Here is a 16087-nt window from a genome sequence, read left to right on the forward strand (position 1 = left end):
TTCACAACGTAACGAGCCTTCGTACATCCCAGCACGCAATTCCTATCTCTGCAAGCAGTCGCATGAATGAGCGGCAGCAGATTTCCACGCAACTATTCCCGTTGAGGGAATCTGACGTTTTACAGCCCTACTTGTGCACGGATAGAGGAAAACGTGGGTGTACACACTAGTTGTGCCGTGTGGCTCTACGGTGCTTCAGTTCAGATGAGCTCACTCAGCCGACGCGCACACCGTTGGATTCTACCAATCTGAGAAGGCGCGAGGACGGAGAGCAGCAGCCTGGTGGTCAGTGACGAGTGGATACTTTTGTGCAAATGCTGCGGACTTTGTGCTGCACAAAGTAAGAGAATAGAGAAAGGATCGCCCCCGTGTTGGAGAGATACTGTGGATTTAAGCTGGTCTGGATGGATGTGAATATACTCTTGTATCGCAGACTGGACTTCGGGCTGAGTGGCTGATGGGAAGAAGCCGACTTTAAACACTCTGCTGTTCATTTTTGTTTATTTTCTTCCCCCCTTGTTATAAAATGCCACGGTTCGGTCCATCACATTCGGTCCAGTTGAAGGCAGGGTGCTCATTTGGAAGGGCGCCAGACCTCCAGCCTCTCACATCTGCAAGTTCAGTCCAATAAATTGTGACATTGTCTGTCAGCCTTGGAATAAGAAATCGATACTCAAGAAAAAGGAACGCGATATTCTTCCGGAATTTTAACGATCTATTTCTACGCTATCCTTATAAATATGCGATTTGCTTGGATTGGATTGGTGTGTTCCAGCTTCACGCTTTTTTTAAGCTGGAGCAGCGCTGATAGTGACTGATTATTGCTGTTGATTTTGTTCCATGCAAGACTCGGGGTGGAAACATGTCTGGCCACTTCTTTGAGAGGATCACTGCTATCAGAGATGGCATTTTGGTCCAGCACTTCGGTTTTCACCTCTAAAGTGCCCCGGAAAATCTTATTCATGTTCACCCTCTCCCTCTCTGTCACCTACTTGTTCTATAGCTTGATGAGCTGCTACAACTCGCTGCAGTTCCCTCTGCAAGAGAACTACGCGTATCAAGGGAGGCTGGTGACGGAGGAGACAACTTTTGTGACATTGAGGGAGAAACTTTACTCCGCTTCCCAGGGCACCACCGAATTCACCGAGGCGGAGAGACCCACCGCGGTTTCCACCGTGAAGGATCATGCTGAGGCCGAACAAAGGACAGTGGAGTGGATTAGGACTCAGGCGTCTCCAACTAAATCGGCGGCGGCGTATCACACCAGCGCGCTGGATAAGGAGCACCAGGATTTCAGCACCACAGACAGCGAACTCAGGGTGAACTGCACCATGGATTACGGAGAGAAGAAACTTCCCCAAGCCATCATCATCGGGGTGAAGAAAGGGGGGACCAGAGCCCTGCTCGAGGCTCTCAGGGTGCACCCGGACGTCAGAGCCGTTGGTAACGAGCCGCATTTCTTTGACAGGAACTACGAGAAGGGGCTGGACTGGTACCGGTGAGTTCCGTCTTATTCAGCCCCAGTGTTTTGATTTACAGCCCGACTCACACACTTAAAGCTGCTGTTTACCATTTCCCAAAGAGTGGCTGCGTGCTGGTATATTTCTAAATGCATGCGTGTGTATAGCTTCGCAGTCACAGGTCTTCATGCCTTTCTTGGTGGTAAGAAAATCAATTTGCTGAGATTGATGGGTAATCAATCACCGTGATTTATGTCTACATGTTCGTCAAACTTAATACGTTGTGATAATGATAACTTTTCACTCACTGTACTTTCAGCTATATTACATTATTAAAAGCTATTGTTTGTCTCCGATTTAAATAAACCCTTTGTTCTTTTGTTCAGTGTAGATTCAATTAGGTGTGCTGTTTACCTCTCTCCAGCAAGTGTAATCTCTTATTCAGCATATGCTGAATGAACGACAGCAGTTTTGGAAAGTGTTTAGTAAATGACATTCATTTGTCGAAATTGTTAACACTTTGGAATGGTCCTTAAGAGACTGTGGCTAACTGAAGAAAGTGAATTCTGTAATATTGTGTTAAGAGTCTGAGAGCATACAATTGAATTCAGTTTTACCTCCTTTCTGAATCACAAGGTGTATTTTATTTAATGAGAATATACCCGATCAGGTCTGCCTGTAAGTTTAGACCTTGAACACAGTTACACAATATATGTCTCACTCACACACACACACACACACACACACACACACACACACACACACACACACACACACACACACACACACACACACACACACACACACACACACACACACACACACACACACACGTGTCACTCTATCGTTTCAAGTGTTATTCCTTTATTTTTTAAATGTCTGACCTTTAAATTTGTAATCTCTAAATCTAAATCACATTCTGTTTTACATGTTAGATTTGTATTTCGAACAAATAGAGGAAAATATGAAATACACACCGACAGAAGCATCATATGATCATTTTAAATATTGCATGAGAAATCTTATTCAGGTAATTATTCTTCAGGTTTAGATTCCCTTACACTGTTATACACACTCACACATGCACAGTCTCACAGATTACTGTAAAACAGAGAGAGAGTTATTTTACAGGAGTATTTTTTATTTATTTTGGATACAAGTATTTAAAGAGGTACCAGAATCATTTATACCCCTGGCAGTACTCTGTTTTGAATTTACAAGTCAGCCAGTATTCTCATCTTCTCCTCAACACAACATTCAACCCTTCAATGACCAAATTGCATAATAATCTAACCTGCAATAAATGCTGTATTATCTAACAAACCTTTTTCGTTCATTGCGTTGCAGCTGGTTGCTCAAAAAGGTGTCGGAATCGGTTATCGCCACCTTTCCCGTGTGTGATTGTTGACATTCACTTTGAGTCCCGGTGTGTTAGCCAGAGAAGAACCTGCTCATCATCGCCATGTTGATGAGAAACAACACCAATCAATTAGACGGTTCATTCATGGTCAGCTGGTCATGGCTCAGTTCGGCGTGGTTCTCACGATGTTTGACCGAGGGCATTTCAAGATTCCTCTAATGGAGTCAATGAGCTGATGAGAAGGACGCTGACTCAACGTCCCCTCTGTTTCGCCGTGTGTCTGTTACGCTGGTGTTTGGGTTGCGGAACATCTGCTATCATCTTGCTGCATAGACATGGGAGCTCTCGGCTGCTCATTTTGCAAGCTGGTTCATTACGCTCACGGTGAAAGGCTCATTAGACAGGAGGATGACATGCTTACATGAATAATAATAAGTGTGTTTCAGGGCCCCTGAGCAAAATAACCCCCTAAAGCTGCCTTTATTTTATATCTATTGTCCTGCGTGGGCCGCTCTCCTCAGAATGATGCATTCAGGAGGGAGAGAAACACATTGGCCGCTGTCAAAATTGATGGTGAAATGTTTTTTTTTTTTGAAATCACGAGTTGAGACATTTTGTTTTTCAGATACCAGACACGGATATATTCAGACCACGTTTGTTTGTTTGCTTCTAAATGATGCATTATACTGCATTCCTCTTCTCTGTCTGTGATGCTCTGGCTAATGTGGACTTAATGGAAGTGAAATTATGATCAGTTACAGATGTTTGCAGCCATTTGACATTGGCGTAGTTGAACGAGACTAGTAATCTCGTAAAATGTGATTCATAAATGTGGGCCTGTCACAGTAACACCTGCTCTCCATTTTGATGGATACGATAGACGACGGGCAATGCAAGCCAACGGCATCTTGTAAGCGCTTACATGTCCTCAAATGCTCGTTCGGTCGGTTCTCAGCACAGTGAATCCGATGATATCTCTGTGTTATTGCAGTGAGCTTGTGTTGACTGGTGATATTCATCCTTTCTCATATTCAGGTTTCGTGATCTTTTGTGTGTCTGTGTTGTTATACTTTGTGTGTGTTACTTTACGACTGTGTGCTCCGGAGGAGAGATGGCAGAGTGAAGGAAAGCTCCATTGAGTTTTGTGCTGTGAATTAAAGAAACTTGAAGCCATGAAGTGAAAATAATCAGTGTGGATACATTCAGGCATGCCTGGAGCCTTTGCCGCTGAAAGCATTGTTTGGGTGAGTGGAGGTTACGGGTAGTGGTCCACTTGAATGAGACTGTAAACATGCGTTCGTGCCAGCTTTCAGCTGACTCTTGAACAGTTAGTTGCTCTCTTTGTTCATTCAGTAACAATGCTTTTTGTTGTGAAAAGAAAAGGAATTATGAGCTCCTTCATGTAGGCAGTAGCGCTCACCCCCTCTTATGCCACAGCCGCTGTGTTGGGAGTTAAAGAAACCACCAGGCTTTCGTATTGAGCACCTCTAAGTCTTAAGTTTACATGACTTCATTTGCACACAATTTTGCTTAAAAAAACACAATGTTTTGTGGTAGTGCTGCTAAGTATTTCTTATCGTGACGTGGCACAGAGAAGGGTTTAGCCTTCTCTATGAACACAGACTTCCATGTATGTAAAAATGTCTGCACAAATCCAGCACATACGTATATATTCACATCAGGAGTCCATGTTTAGTGTGGGCCTATGAGCCTCCATAGACGGGCCCAGATTGGTGATTCGTGCAGCTTTCCTGTTTTTATCACTCTTGGACAGTTTCTCCAGTGTGATTTGGGCTTACTTGAACAAGCAATTAGCAATGTAGTGCCATCATTACCGTACACACAGGACTTTCATCAGCCAATTGGCGCTTCTAATGTTGCTTCTATTTCTGAGTAAAGAGGATGAGCCACCACCGCAAGGATTTAACTTATCTGTTCCCTTGAGCATGCCCCAACCTGGTGAAAAACGCCCATCCCGGATTAGCAAACGTTTGTTGCATGATGACCAATATGGCAAATGTTACTGCAGCTCTGTGCCAGCATTCAAAATGCTTTAGTGGAAGGATAATGTGCCTCATAAATTGAGCTTAAGAATGTCATTGATTATCGATCATACATGAGGATTCATGAGCATTCTCAGCAGGAATCCTCACTAGTCCATAAGTCCATAACACCGGCTTAATGAGGGCTTATTAGGGAGGTTGACTGCTTGGTATTTTCAGCATTTTTGCAAAATGCCAAACAAAGTGTTTATATTAGTGCTCGCAAAAAGGGTTTGAAAGGAGCAACAGCCAAAGCAAGAAGCCAAAATAAATACAAATTTGAACAGCCGTTTGAATAAGCTTGCCATATTTATCTGCGGCAGGTAGATACACATGATCAATTACAATGGCATCTTGATGACAGATTTAAAACTATTACATTACAAAATAGGAAAATACATATTTGTAAGTATTTTACTGTAGTAGTGGAGTTAAAGAACCAATATGTAAGATATTGATGGATATATGATTGTCTTCAAATTTTGCCAGACATTTTTGTGAACCAAAGTAGCTAACATTAGCCAGTTAGCCTAAATAACGTTATTAGGTTCATCTCAAGACATTCTTTGATATTTGACCCGGAAACGCATAATGTTGCACTCGTCTTTCGCTCATGTAGTTTCAATCTCCTCAAACTGGCAACCCGTGTGAGCGTCGAGCCTTGGTAGAATTTTCACTCCAATTCCCATTTTAATCGCTGGCTGTCAGTGTTCCATACAGCTCCCTTAACTTGCAGATTATAAGTGGCATGTACCACATTGTTAGAAATAAAACCGTTCTGAAACGTGTCCAATTGTCCGATTTAAATTAATTTCGGTTGAAAAGTCTTTGACCAGATCAAATAATCCAGGAGGAGGAGTGAGCTTCCTCAGTGAGCCTGCTCTGCATTGATGTGTGAACTAGACAGTCAGCAATGTGGGAGCAGGTACATCAGTATTTTCACAAGGAGTAAGAATGGCTTTCTTCACACTCAAAGAACCTGCTATGCAGCAATTGTGTTGAGGAATAATGCTGTGTAATAATGGAAGTATGCTATACATATTTAATTCAAGTAATGGTGTATGTTGAAGCATGGATTTGTCCTCAAATATCTTTGTAATTTATGAGTAAAAGCTGAGATTGAAGTGAATGGAAAGTGTGTTTTGGTATTCTAACTTTAGGCTTCATCTATATGTGCCAGAGGTGCAAAAGTTGAACTGATACTCATCAAAAAAATCAATACAAGAGTCTGACACACAGCTACATCGACACAGAACCATAGATCCCAAATTCTGTGTGAAATGTATCACAAATCAATACGCCTGTGAAGCAGAGCTCTGTGGTCTTGTGCTTCCTGTGTTCGTTTATGCAACACTGTCTGGAATCCCAACGGAAGAACTGTGTTGTATAAAATGTGACGCGATAATGTTAATTACTAGTATATTGACTTTACAGAACAATAAGGCACTGATGGGGAAAATGACCTTTTACACTCTTGTTGGATCAGCTTTGAATCACATATTTGTGTATCAGATTGTGGACCATGTCGTTAATTACACATTAAATACTTTGAGAGAGCCAGATGCACACCCTTCACATTTGCTCTACATAAAACAAAGAAAAACACATTTTGGTCCTTAAACAAGCCTTTTCAAATCCCCTGAACTGAGTTAAAATACAATGAAGTAAAATCTGTTGTCAATCCATTAAATGTGTGTATGAACAAGCCTGTTAATATCTTTACACTCACTTCCAGTCCCAAGAACCGTCCAAAAGCCATAAATTATACTTCTCTCATAAAGTGTCCCAGTATAAGACATAACAGGAGATAAAAAGTGATTTATACAAAAGTACGTCATCAAATAACGGCCACTAAGAGCATGAACTCTGAGGTAACAGCAGCCAGAAGGAAAGACAACACCGCCGCGTATAGAAACATGTGTCCCTCTGTGGAACAGGAGTGCAGGTCCTGCATATCAAACCACAGATCGCCATCCTGAACAACACATCGCTCCGTCAGCCTGCTGCGAACACACTACAGCTGCCACCTGCTGTAACGGTTTCACCACAGACTCTATGGATTTGACCCAGTGTAAAGGGATTTATCGCCAAGCTCACCTGTGTATGAGGAGAATACATCATTTATCAAAAGCACAGTCGGCCCTTGGAGGCAGTAAATTAAAAACACATTTTAAGGAGGACGTGACAAAGCAACAGTTGGTCATAATCTAAACAACTCTCGTTTGTAGAAGTTTCCTGACCGTCATCGCGCTGCTCAAAACCCCAACAACTTGATTTACCGCCCACAATGCACTATGAAGATTGATACAGTCACTTTACCTGTGTATCCTTGGTCTCCTCTGCAATGTAAAATAAATCAGATGACTGCAAACCAGAGCTAAAGTTTTACTGAGGCTTGCAAGCTCTAATATCTCTGTGTTATTAAAATGACACTTTAACCCCCTCTGTAATAAAAGCCGAGGGGATGCGCCTGTAAATCTTAAGAGCGGTGTTCCTTTCCGTCCCTGTGCTGAGAAACGAGTCGGCAGTATAGCTTCCAGCTCTGCGTTGATTAGTCCCAGGAGATATTGTTTTCATTCCAGCATACTCTGAAACTATTTTACTTTTGCGGCTGACTTTTTTTAATCTCTCTTTTCTTGATGCTCCGTAGCCTTTCAAAAACATGCCAGAGAATTAGCCTCGCCATTTCCAAGGACTTCTCATTGTGCGAGTTGTAATATGCTCCAATCGACAGATTAAGGAAACTTCTACCTCCAGCGATGTCTTACAATAGAGTGCATTCTCTTCCCCTCACCTTATCAAAGAAACATGTTTCTCCCCCCCCCCCCCCGCCATCTCTCTCTCAAAAAATAAGACATTCTATTCATGGAAGCGTTGTCATTGTATCCCGTCTGATTCAGCTGCTGTGGGACTTTGAAGGAACAGGGAACAGTGTGTACTGCAGCGCAGGCTTCAGTGAATACTTCAACCTCCGGTCATGAGAAAGGACCCGGTGACTGGAAACGTGTAATGGAGACATGGATCCACTGCCGAGCCCAGCAGCAGAAAGTCGAAATCCTGTGTTTATCCCTCGTTTAGCCCTGCTTTCCCCCTCTCAGCTGCTCCGTGGGCAGCTTAGCCCCTGACTCTTGCCACCTGACTGGGAGCCTGTGAATCCACTCTGAGAGAGAACAAGGTGGGCCAGATCCCCGAGTAGGCAGGATGCCATCCCCTCCAGCTGGGCCTTCGTGCTGCTGCAGTGCCTCGCTTGCCCCGCGCCTTCCCCGGCAACATGGAAGAATCTGCCTACGCCTGATAAGACAGCGCCAAGACTCACAAGGACGCACCTCTGAGTGCTCTGATGCCAGTGCTGCAGTTGTGGAATTAAACTTTTTAATTAGCAGCGTACCCCTGCGCTGTCAGGAGAGTGGACCGCTTCAGTACAGTCTCTCATTGCCCACCTTATTTCCACTTGATTAAACTCGCCAGCATCATGGAGCTCTGAGGTTCAAGTTACCACAGCAGCAATCATGTTTATTTCTTGTTTGAGGATCTCTTTAGATGCAGCATGGCACAAGAACATCACTCCTTTTATCCCACAGCCTGAACGAGCGGCTTTATTCTCCTGCTTTAACGCACATACAGAGAACGTGTTGTTCCTGTCCACCCTGTTGAATCAATAATATCATGAAGTCATCTCTCCGTGTGAAGTGATTTCTTATTGTTGATAAACTCCTCGGTGATTATCCAACATGCAGCTGATTGTGAAGTGTGATGGTGGAGTTAGTGCCTGATCTCTGAGGTAAAACTACATATTTGACACTTAATGTAGTAATATTGTTAATAGGCTCGTGTGGAAAAGTGTATCCATGATAGTATCGGGTTACGTGAATCATTGATGGCATGTTATGTTCATTTCTTCAGTGGAAATCTGTCCAGTGCTGTTCATGTGCATGGTCCTTTCTAGACGTGTCGGCGCTCGAGGCCAGACATCCACTGGAAACTCATAATGTTTATGATAATGTTTAAATTGTTCTTTTAGTCAGTATCGTGCCATCAACATTTCGACTGTAAGTAGTGTCTTCATACGCAGACTATCCTTTGTCTTAAATTCAACATTTAAGGAAAAACGCTTCATTTGCTTTCCTGCCGAGTTAGAGAACAAGATCGGGTCCATGAGGTAATACGACATGAAGCTACTGGCAGCAGTTGATTAGCTTAGCTTAGCACAAATACTGGAGATGGAGGGAGACATCTCTGTCCAAGGGTAATACATTCTGCCTCGTTGTTTCAATCTGTAAAACTAATATATGCAAAGATGTACTATTTCTACAGTGAGATTTGAATGGGAAAAAGTTGTATTCAATATTTGCGATATTCTTTGTGAATCAGACCTTAAGACACAAATGATGTGCAAATCCTGGTGCTATCAGCAGCTGCAATCTGTTCTTTGTCAGTTTGCCCCGGGTGTAAAGACACCAGAGTGGTGTCAATATTCTCATTTCACTTGCAGCAAGCATACAAGGGCATTTCAATCAGGAGAGACTTGTTTTATAATTGAACAATGATTTATTGTACAAGCTTCAAACATGCAAAGTGCAAAGTCTGTGGCGATTGGACTCCATCCGGAAGTACTATCACCGATGGTAGGGATACTGAGGTCCCATAGGCCTAATCCCCGCTGGAGTCCAGACACTGGTGGTGGTGGTGAAAAGGAGTTGTTGCCATCTGATGATGAATCAGGAGCCTGACTGTGATGCTGACTGGAGGCGGGTCGCATCTGCTTAACGCTGAAATGACAACTGACAGCAGCAGAGAGGAGAACGCTTTAAAGTGTGACAGCAACGCGCTGATTGGCTTAAGGAAACTGTGTGCCGAATCTGGTTGGCTGCTTAACCGTGCACGCCCCCAATCAGCTGATCGTCATCACAAGGAGGGGAGAGACAGCGATCACAAGCGAATGTCTTCCTGACTGAACTTTCGCATGAGCTACATTTACCTTGTAAATATAGCAGAAAATAGCGTTGCCTTTTCCAACAGCTAACCGAGGCCAAATCATGTTGTATTGTCACGAGTGGATAATGGAAGAAAACCAATAACTTCAATCATTACTCAACGCTTTGCAGACAAGTGCAGTATGAACGTACACCCACGAAGCCTCAGCACAGCTAATTAGTGCAGCTAATACGACACTATCTCCAGGTTTCACATTGCTTTGTGTCCTGTACTATCCTAATGCGGTGGATCAACACAGCACAGTGCTGAATTACCTTTCAGGAGGTTTTTCCCTTCATTGGTTTTGTTTTGGCTGAAGACATTCCATCCCAGGATTACAAATTGGTTTGATCTTATTGTAGCGATCTGTGTTGTAACATGGAAATTATGGAAGCAGTAATACGGCTCCATCCTTTTTGCATATGGAGGGAAGAAAAAATACCTCTTGAGAAGTTAATGAGTATAGCCAATTGCATCCTGCCTTTGGTCCCGTTCAGAATTCATGTGCATTCCTCCTCTCTCACGCAGCCAGTCATCTCTTTCTCCTGTCCTGCTGGAGCTACACTCCGATGCTTTCAAGTAGAAGTCTATTTTACTGATCTTTGGAATTTAATTCAGAGTCCCCCCCCCCCACCTTCCATTGCTATGAAGGGGCCTAGGGTTATGGTTCACCATCAAGGTTCATATCCACTTCATTTTCGTGTCCATCAAGAGAGCCGGATAACATTCAGAGCAGCCTTCTCCTCCATTTGTGGCAGTGATCGAAGGGAGGACTTAGGCTTGTGTTTTTGTTCCACGACATGGACAGATTGTCTAAGATTGTCTAAGAATGAAAGACATAGGAGGTTGTTGAATTCTTTATTTCAGACCCAAAATAAAACCATAAGCTCAGCTGAAAGTCATTTTATGCTCAAAAGGGATTCATCTCTTCCAAATGATTATTTGCATGCAACAGAATTGATGTGCTTTGAGTCTGGAGGAACAATCACTCTGTTCGGCAGAATGCTGGTTTGCAGACGTCTTTAAATCTCGGCAAATAACACTACCGTGGGACAAATACGCATGTCAATCACAATTGCCAAGATTCCAATTTTCCTTCCACATCTCCCGGAGCACTTGCGCCGCTCGTGTTCCTTATTGGCTGCGAGGGATGTGGTCTCATGACACAAGCTGATGCATGTGTTCAGTCAAAGAGAAATGGTCATGGAGCCAAGATACAGGGACTGCTGGGAGTGGTTTTCAAACGTGTGTCCATGAGCTGATAGGTGTGTTATGCTGAGGGATGGGGGGGGGGGGGATGTTGGCTTCTCCCACTAAAATAGGCAGCATTATCATATGACCATTATGCTGTATAAATATGCAGCAATATGGCTTTCTTCCATCAAGAAAGCCTTGTCCATAATGAGAAAGCACAGAAATTAGCATCCGACGCTGGCTGCTAAACATAGATGCCACTTTAGCTCATTTTTCAGGATTCTCATTTCGTCTGCAATTTACCATTTTCTGTTGATGGAATGAAACATTGGGAGCATTTGCAGGAGGTGATCTCTGTGGCCAAATGCATCTAGCACCTACATTTGTAGCACCTACAGTTCAGCAGCAGCAGCCTGACAGACTTAATTAAGTTATGGCTGTGTGATGTGTCGAGACTCCGGAGGTGTGAGCTAATTCCTCTGCTTACACCCCTGAGTCACTGTCACAAACAAAGACAAACAGTCATTGGCTTCAAGGATCTTGTGTGCTGTGATTGTCCCATCGCCTTTGAAGCGCCTCATCGCGTTATGTTGTTTACTTATTCATGCGCTTTCTTTCCCACAAATCACCATGGGGTATTCCGCGTGAATAATTTCAGCACAGTGTGAAACAATGTATGAGCCGGGTATCAGATGTGTACACTGCGCTCAAGACACTCCATACATATAGCGAAGACGCTGCATTGGGAGGCGCTTGGTTCAGTGAAATCCTGAGACCACGACTCTGTGATGAAACATATTGCCGCCGTCTCCTCCACCGGCAATGCGCTAGAAGTCTTCAACACAAGCTGTGGCATTGCCAACTCCCTTGCGACGTGGATGAAGACAACGAAATGCAAAAGAAAGCTATTAGGGATTATGCTAATTGCTAATAGCCGTTTGAGGAAGTGATTGTTTCTCCTGGATAGTTTGGATTATTGGCATTAGAGATTTAGCAGCAAGTTGACGAGTTCTGCCCTTCTAATATGATTGTTACCATGAGACCGCCAAGCCAACTCTTCCCGTGTGGGAAGAAGGTGTTTGAACTAAGCTTGGTTGCTCGTTCCATGCATTTAAAGTATACGCCCATGGAGAATCTCCCAATAGTCGCTCTCTACTCTACCTCTGGTTTTTTTCATGTCTACAAGACAGGAGGAGGCAGAATCCTAAGTATGAATTGATTTTTGAATGAGCAGACATTTACATTTAAACCCCTGCAGAAGAGACGGGGGCTGTGCTGTGCAGCATACAGGCGGTCTTAATTGATTCGAGTAATGAACAAAGACATGCCGGCTGTCTTTTGACTCAAAGTCACTTCGTCATCACGGTCTTAAGCCGTGTCCTCTGGTCTCCATAAAGGACCAACTCACCATGGAAGTGTATCTGGGCCGAGGTGAGAAGCTGCTGTAACTAATGGGTTCATTTAATTCAATTTATTGCTTCAGCCGCTGCATCATATGGAGACATGCTGGTCACTGGAAGATTGGGGTTTTCGTCATGAAAGAAGGAGAGATTAACCTTCTGTTTGGAAAGGGCAGAGTACACTCCCATGTCATGCTGGATTTCCGTGCCTAGACAGCTGGATGAATAAATCTGCAGAACTAAATGAATATAGGTTTGTGGTGAAATGGGGCGCTCCAGCTTATTTCGTACAAGCTTTCTAAATCAGCGTCAAGCTGGGGCTGTGCTCGCCAGGCTGGGGATCTGTAATAAATGAGGATTTTGTCACCATGTCCACTGTTGGGATGGGGGGGGGGGCAACCAGTGTCTTTTCATTAAAATGTGTCAGCTGAAGGGCACTCCGACATATTTGTCCAACTAAATGTTTAGCATTCACTGCTATCTTCATCATCTGTTATGTGTTTCTATGGATCGAGGATGGCATTCTGTTTTCACTCGGCATTATTGCAATAATCAATTCACCCTTAATACTATTATGTCGGCCACATGTCAGACCATACCTGCCTCTTAACACATTGTCTCCAATTGACATTTTCCAAATTTCTGTTGCAATCTGCGGAGTACAAATGAAGGCGTCCCAGAAGCTGCATGGCTCTGTTGTCCCGGCTCAGAGCGAATTTCGTTTTTCTTAAATTTGTTTTGTACACATTTGTTTGTTTACAGGAATAAACACGTACGCTCTGCACATTGGGTAAACTCAACAAAGGCTTCAGGGTTTAGAAAGTGAATGTGCCATGATAATTACTTAAGCAACGGAGCAATGCCAGAGGAAGGAATTTCACACCTTGAGTTTAATAATATACAGTGTCATTTGCCTCGGTTGTAATGTGCACATGTTTCTTCATGGTCCTGTGATGTGTTGTCTCATCTGAAAAGATGGATTGTCACAATCTGGCACGATGGCTGCTACTCATTTCAAAACATGCATTTTAGTGTTTGTATGAATTTCTCATATATAGCACAGCCATGATTGTTAGACTCTCAATGTAAGTGTTTTATAGGATGCACTTTTCTTATATTCCTCGAAAAACACTCAAAATATGAAGATAAGGCATTCTAAAACCCCTTAACAGCAAACACCATTTGTATTTCACAACCATTCGCTACTGTGGTCTTGTGCAAACCGAACCCTGCTTATATCCTGCCAGGTAGTTGATTGCAGGTAATTGCCTTCACCTGGCGCCCCAGGTGTAAACCACTTCCTGATTACTTGTTCAAACTGCCTTTAGGTCCAGAGGGCTTGCATTGAGAACTACCGCCTCAAACAGTCATCTTCTTCCAAACCCATCTACTCGAATTACTCTCCAGCAATTCAGAAAATCTTTTCTTTTAAAAACATATTTTGTCTTTTTTCATAAAGCCAAAATAATGTTAAGAAAAAAACATATATTTTCTTTAATTCCGTGAGGCTTGCCACTCTCACATACACAGGGGAATGTCATGGAGCGGTGGCAAATTATTCTGCCATCAGAGGCCATGCCCCCTGCCCCGGATAAGTGCTAACCCACAGAGTTCGACGTAGCTCTTTTTCTTTCCACAGTCATTTTTCCTGACTTGTGAAAGCTCAAAATCTGAAAGGCACAACAATGTCCACTGCACGTTCTGTCAATTTTTGAAAGTAGGCACAGAAACCATGCAGTGAAAATGAATGTAATCATGCAGCCTCCCGCGGTTTTCATGCATTTATAAAAAAAAAAGAATGTCAGGTCTTGGAGCTGTGACCATATTATACAGGAAATGATCCCTCACCACCAACTTGATGTGGTAGAACACCTGTGACTGGAAGAAAAAGCATTGTTTTTACAGAAAAGAAGAGTTTGCTGTTTTTTCTTATCTTCATGGAAAAGTGACGCAAAACTAGCCTCTCACCATTTTCTTGCAAAGTTGATTGAAACTCTGTGAAATGTTGACTACAGCACAGCATTGTGGAAAGTTTACAAAGACAGATTACAAAGATATTCTTGCATGAGGTCCAATGATCACTGTGAGGGCCTGTGCAAACATTGAGTTGACAAGTAGATATGTGTAGGAGTCAAGAGGCTGCTTTGGCTCTGTGGAGGCTGCATCTAAACACTGTTGTTTGCTTACAGTGACAGCTCTGGGGAAGTAAATGAGGTTACTCACTGCCTTGGCCATGAACGTGTGGAACAGATGGTTGCCGTTGCACACTGTTGGAATTTGACTAAATTAACACGACATCACTGTGAAGTCTTGTAGAAATTACAAAAACGTTAACTTAACAGGGTTGCCAGGTTTGGTTAGATGTTTGAATCTCTGTTCTATTTAAAAAAACGAATTGGGATATTCTAAAGCGCTTTCTTTCTTGTTATTGTTAACTGATTGTTGTCAATCTGACCTGAGAGACCGCTGCCTCTGCTTCACAATAAAAATGTTTCAGACTGTGGCATATTAACCATAATAATGTTATACGGTTGGCACGAGTACTAATACTTTTTGAACACATCTCAGTGAACACGGTCCTTTTCTAGGTTTTGTGGAGCGCATGTGCAGAAAGGACTGAAGGTATCGCAGCTGAAGAAAGTGAACCAACGGCACCTCTGCGTCCACCTCGTCAATCCACTGCACAAACTAATTAGATGCTCTGCACAATGGCTCGGTTCCATATTCAATGTTTGAAGAAGCAACAGTCCAACTTTTGGCAGAAAATATTGTTCCCACATAGCCCAAAGGGTTAAGATTGTACAACTGCTGTCTGCTGCATTTACACTACTGTGACAACAATATGAGAAAGTGTGAGATACATTTGTCAGAAATGGTCTCAATATAGAATTATTCTGTATAGAATAAGTGGACATAGGCACCGTGACGTCACCCATTGGTTAGGTGCCGTTTTGAAGCCTTGTGTTTGGCATTTTGTCTGTCACCATCTTGGTTTTTGGCCCAAGGCACTTTTTTTTTTTTGCAACCAAAAATTGGCATAAGTATAACTGAACGCTGAGCAACACATAGCAGACAGTACCGAACGTGTTGCATTTTACTCTCACAAACTTTCACAGTGAAAGGGTTAACGTTGTAAGACATGGACAACTCCCAGGCCGCCATGGTGGCGACCTGTCGATCACAAGGTGGCCACGCCCTCAAACATACCCTGCTTTATGGTCTATTTTACTCGAAATGGATCCATAATTTAATACATGAACATCATGAAAAAGACTCCAAACTAGAGATTGAGACCATGAACTCATGTTTACAATGTTTACTGAGGTAATAAATCAAGTGAGAAGTAGAGTCATCTTCTCATAGACTTCTGTCCAACCAGACTTCTTTTTACAACCAAATACCTGCAAATCGAATGACATTCCCATCAACTTCAGTTGTATTTTGTGTTTAGTGCTAATGGTAAATGTTTCTAACACGCTGAATTAAGATGGGGGACATGGCCATCAGCATGTTAGTCAATGATGATGTTTAGCTCAAAGCACCGTATTGTCTCAGAACAACCTCAGTAAACACGACTGATGCACCAAGATTAGTTTGATGAAAGGCCTTAAGATGCAGTTCCCCTGCAACTTATTGGGGCGGTTCTATTTAATCTGA

The 16087-nt window shown here is 43.0% G+C and overlaps 1 protein-coding gene across 1 annotated transcript in view; it reads left to right on the forward strand.

The window, feature by feature from the left end:
* Positions 1 to 866: 866 nt before the first annotated feature.
* hs3st4 (heparan sulfate (glucosamine) 3-O-sulfotransferase 4) overlaps positions 867 to 16087 on the forward strand; it is a gene marked incomplete at its 3' end in the record, with an annotated part of 65011 nt that continues 49790 nt past the window's right edge. The window contains exon 1 of the mRNA XM_079280998.1: positions 867 to 1498. Coding sequence (XP_079137124.1) covers positions 903 to 1498 — 596 coding nt within the window. The 5' untranslated portion in view covers positions 867 to 902. The remainder of the gene's footprint in view (positions 1499 to 16087) is intronic.

This window comes from Melanostigma gelatinosum (genome assembly GCF_949748355.1).
Source record: "Melanostigma gelatinosum genome assembly, chromosome: 13".
In the NCBI taxonomy this organism is placed as follows: Eukaryota; Metazoa; Chordata; class Actinopteri; order Perciformes; family Zoarcidae; genus Melanostigma; species Melanostigma gelatinosum.